General features: G+C 42.5%; 1 protein-coding gene across 1 annotated transcript; it reads right to left on the bottom strand.

The window, feature by feature from the left end:
- Positions 1–285: 285 nt before the first annotated feature.
- Positions 286–1,541, bottom strand: LOC133009492 (T-cell surface antigen CD2-like). Its single transcript, XM_061077006.1, has one exon. The coding sequence runs from the start codon at positions 1,406–1,408 to the stop codon at positions 419–421; it is 990 nt and encodes a 329-aa protein (XP_060932989.1). The 5' UTR covers positions 1,409–1,541; the 3' UTR covers positions 286–418.
- Positions 1,542–1,742: the final 201 nt, after the last annotated feature.

The following is a 1,742-nucleotide window of genomic DNA, read 5'->3' as shown; positions in this document are numbered from 1 at the left end:
CAATTTACTTTTGTTTGAGAAGCTAAACTCTACACTCTCTTGTTGTTTTATTAAATTATGTTAACTAATTCAACTTAATGTTGTGAGTTTCAGACAGAGTGTCACAGACACGATTCAGGAAGTTAGAAAGACAGAACAAGACTTTGGTTTTCGATTTGTGGACCTTAATAAAAAAAATAAAAAAAAATATATAAAAATACAGAACAACCTCCCCATCCTCAATCTACTGCACCATATTTTTTTTACACAAAATCTTTTTTATTCTGAAATATAATTTCGCCACATATTTATAAACATTTTACCCATCACTCCTACAAAAATTTTGATACAGCGATAAAGACTAGGCAAAATTAAAATGTAAACTTTAAGTTGTATGTTTTTAAGCCACAAATGTCTTTTTTTCGTTGTCGCTGAAAGTTTATTGAGGGAGAAACATTCCGATATTTGTTGTCTTGGTCCTCGGCTTCGGCACAGGCGAAGGTTGTTGTCTCTCAGCGATGTTGGACAGCTGCACAGGGCCGTTTCCAGGCTGAGCTTCGGGCGGAGGAACGTTCTGGTAACATGCTCTCGGTATAGGCTTAGGGCTCGGAGGAGGAGGGTTCTCAGCCGGGTTCATGGTCTCATAATCTGGGCTGATGGAGTCCCGCTCTAGCATGTTTAGAGAAAGCATTCTGATTACCCATTTCTCCCTGAGTCCATTTTGAGTCTTGTTGCATCTGTAGTAGAAACATAATACAACGATGATGACGATCAAAAACAGAATCAGACTCACTCCTCCTGCGACCGCTGCCACAACTGTTTTGGGTGATAAACAAAGCATACTTGGGCAGGTTGGACGAACAGCGTCACTCCTCTCCTTGCTGACTCTGTTCGCCACGCTACATGTGAAGCTCCTCTGCTCTTTCAACAGTGGAATCGGTACGCCCAACGTTTGTCTTCCCCCTGTTAACGACTTGTCATTGAGCATCCATGAGAAATCCAAATCCTGAGGCCTGGATACATTGCAGTTTAGATTAACAGTGCTGGACTTCAAGTCACACACATAAGTTAGTTGAGGTTTTGACACCTTGTCCATCACACAGACTCTCCATGTTTTCGGCAAAGGTCTTTTGAAAGACTGCACCTCTCCTTCGTAAACGCCAGCATCGGAGAACTGCAGGTTCTTCAGCTCAAGAGATCCGGTTGCAGAAACGTCCCCTTTCTTTCCGACAGACACATTGCCTCGTCCATCTCTGAGAAACAGGGTCTTATTATTGTGAGACCATTTCAGCGCATTTTTGTTTTCCAGTCCTTTAAAGTCAAGAGTCAGAGTCCGACTCTGTCCAACTGCAGCATAGCGATCACATGTTTCCTTTGCTGCTGAGATGCTGATGAATCCAGACAGAATAATCACAGCAAAACACGCCATGATAACCCAGGGGAGCCCAAGATGTCCCTTCTGAATGATGACAGGAAATTTGTTAGGAACAATCAATCACTTGAGCGTTAAACTATCCTTATCTAATCTACTCAAGCAGTGATCGAGATGCCGTCCTGTGAAGATGAGAACTCCCACTGGCGATCCAAAATATAAGTGGCACACAAGTGACAAACATCAAGAGAAGGGACTCTTCAGCAGGAAGGAACATCTATTAGCCAAGAGTCTACTTTCAGTTCTCAGAAGACGATTCAAGTCATGTGTCAACTCCCAGTTTCCGCTCCTGTGTTTCAATAACATGTGTTTAGAAATCTGCGGCTTATGT

The sequence above is a fragment of the Limanda limanda genome, chromosome 8, assembly GCF_963576545.1.
Source record: "Limanda limanda chromosome 8, fLimLim1.1, whole genome shotgun sequence".
Classification (NCBI taxonomy): Eukaryota; Metazoa; Chordata; class Actinopteri; order Pleuronectiformes; family Pleuronectidae; genus Limanda; species Limanda limanda.
This window is presented reverse-complemented; position numbering and strand designations above follow the sequence as displayed.

What these genes read in the sequence shown, in the direction of transcription:
- LOC133009492 (XM_061077006.1), bottom strand. Translation starts at nt 1,408, where the DNA reads ATGGCGTGTTTTGCTGTGATTATTCTGTCTGGATTCATCAGCATCTCA.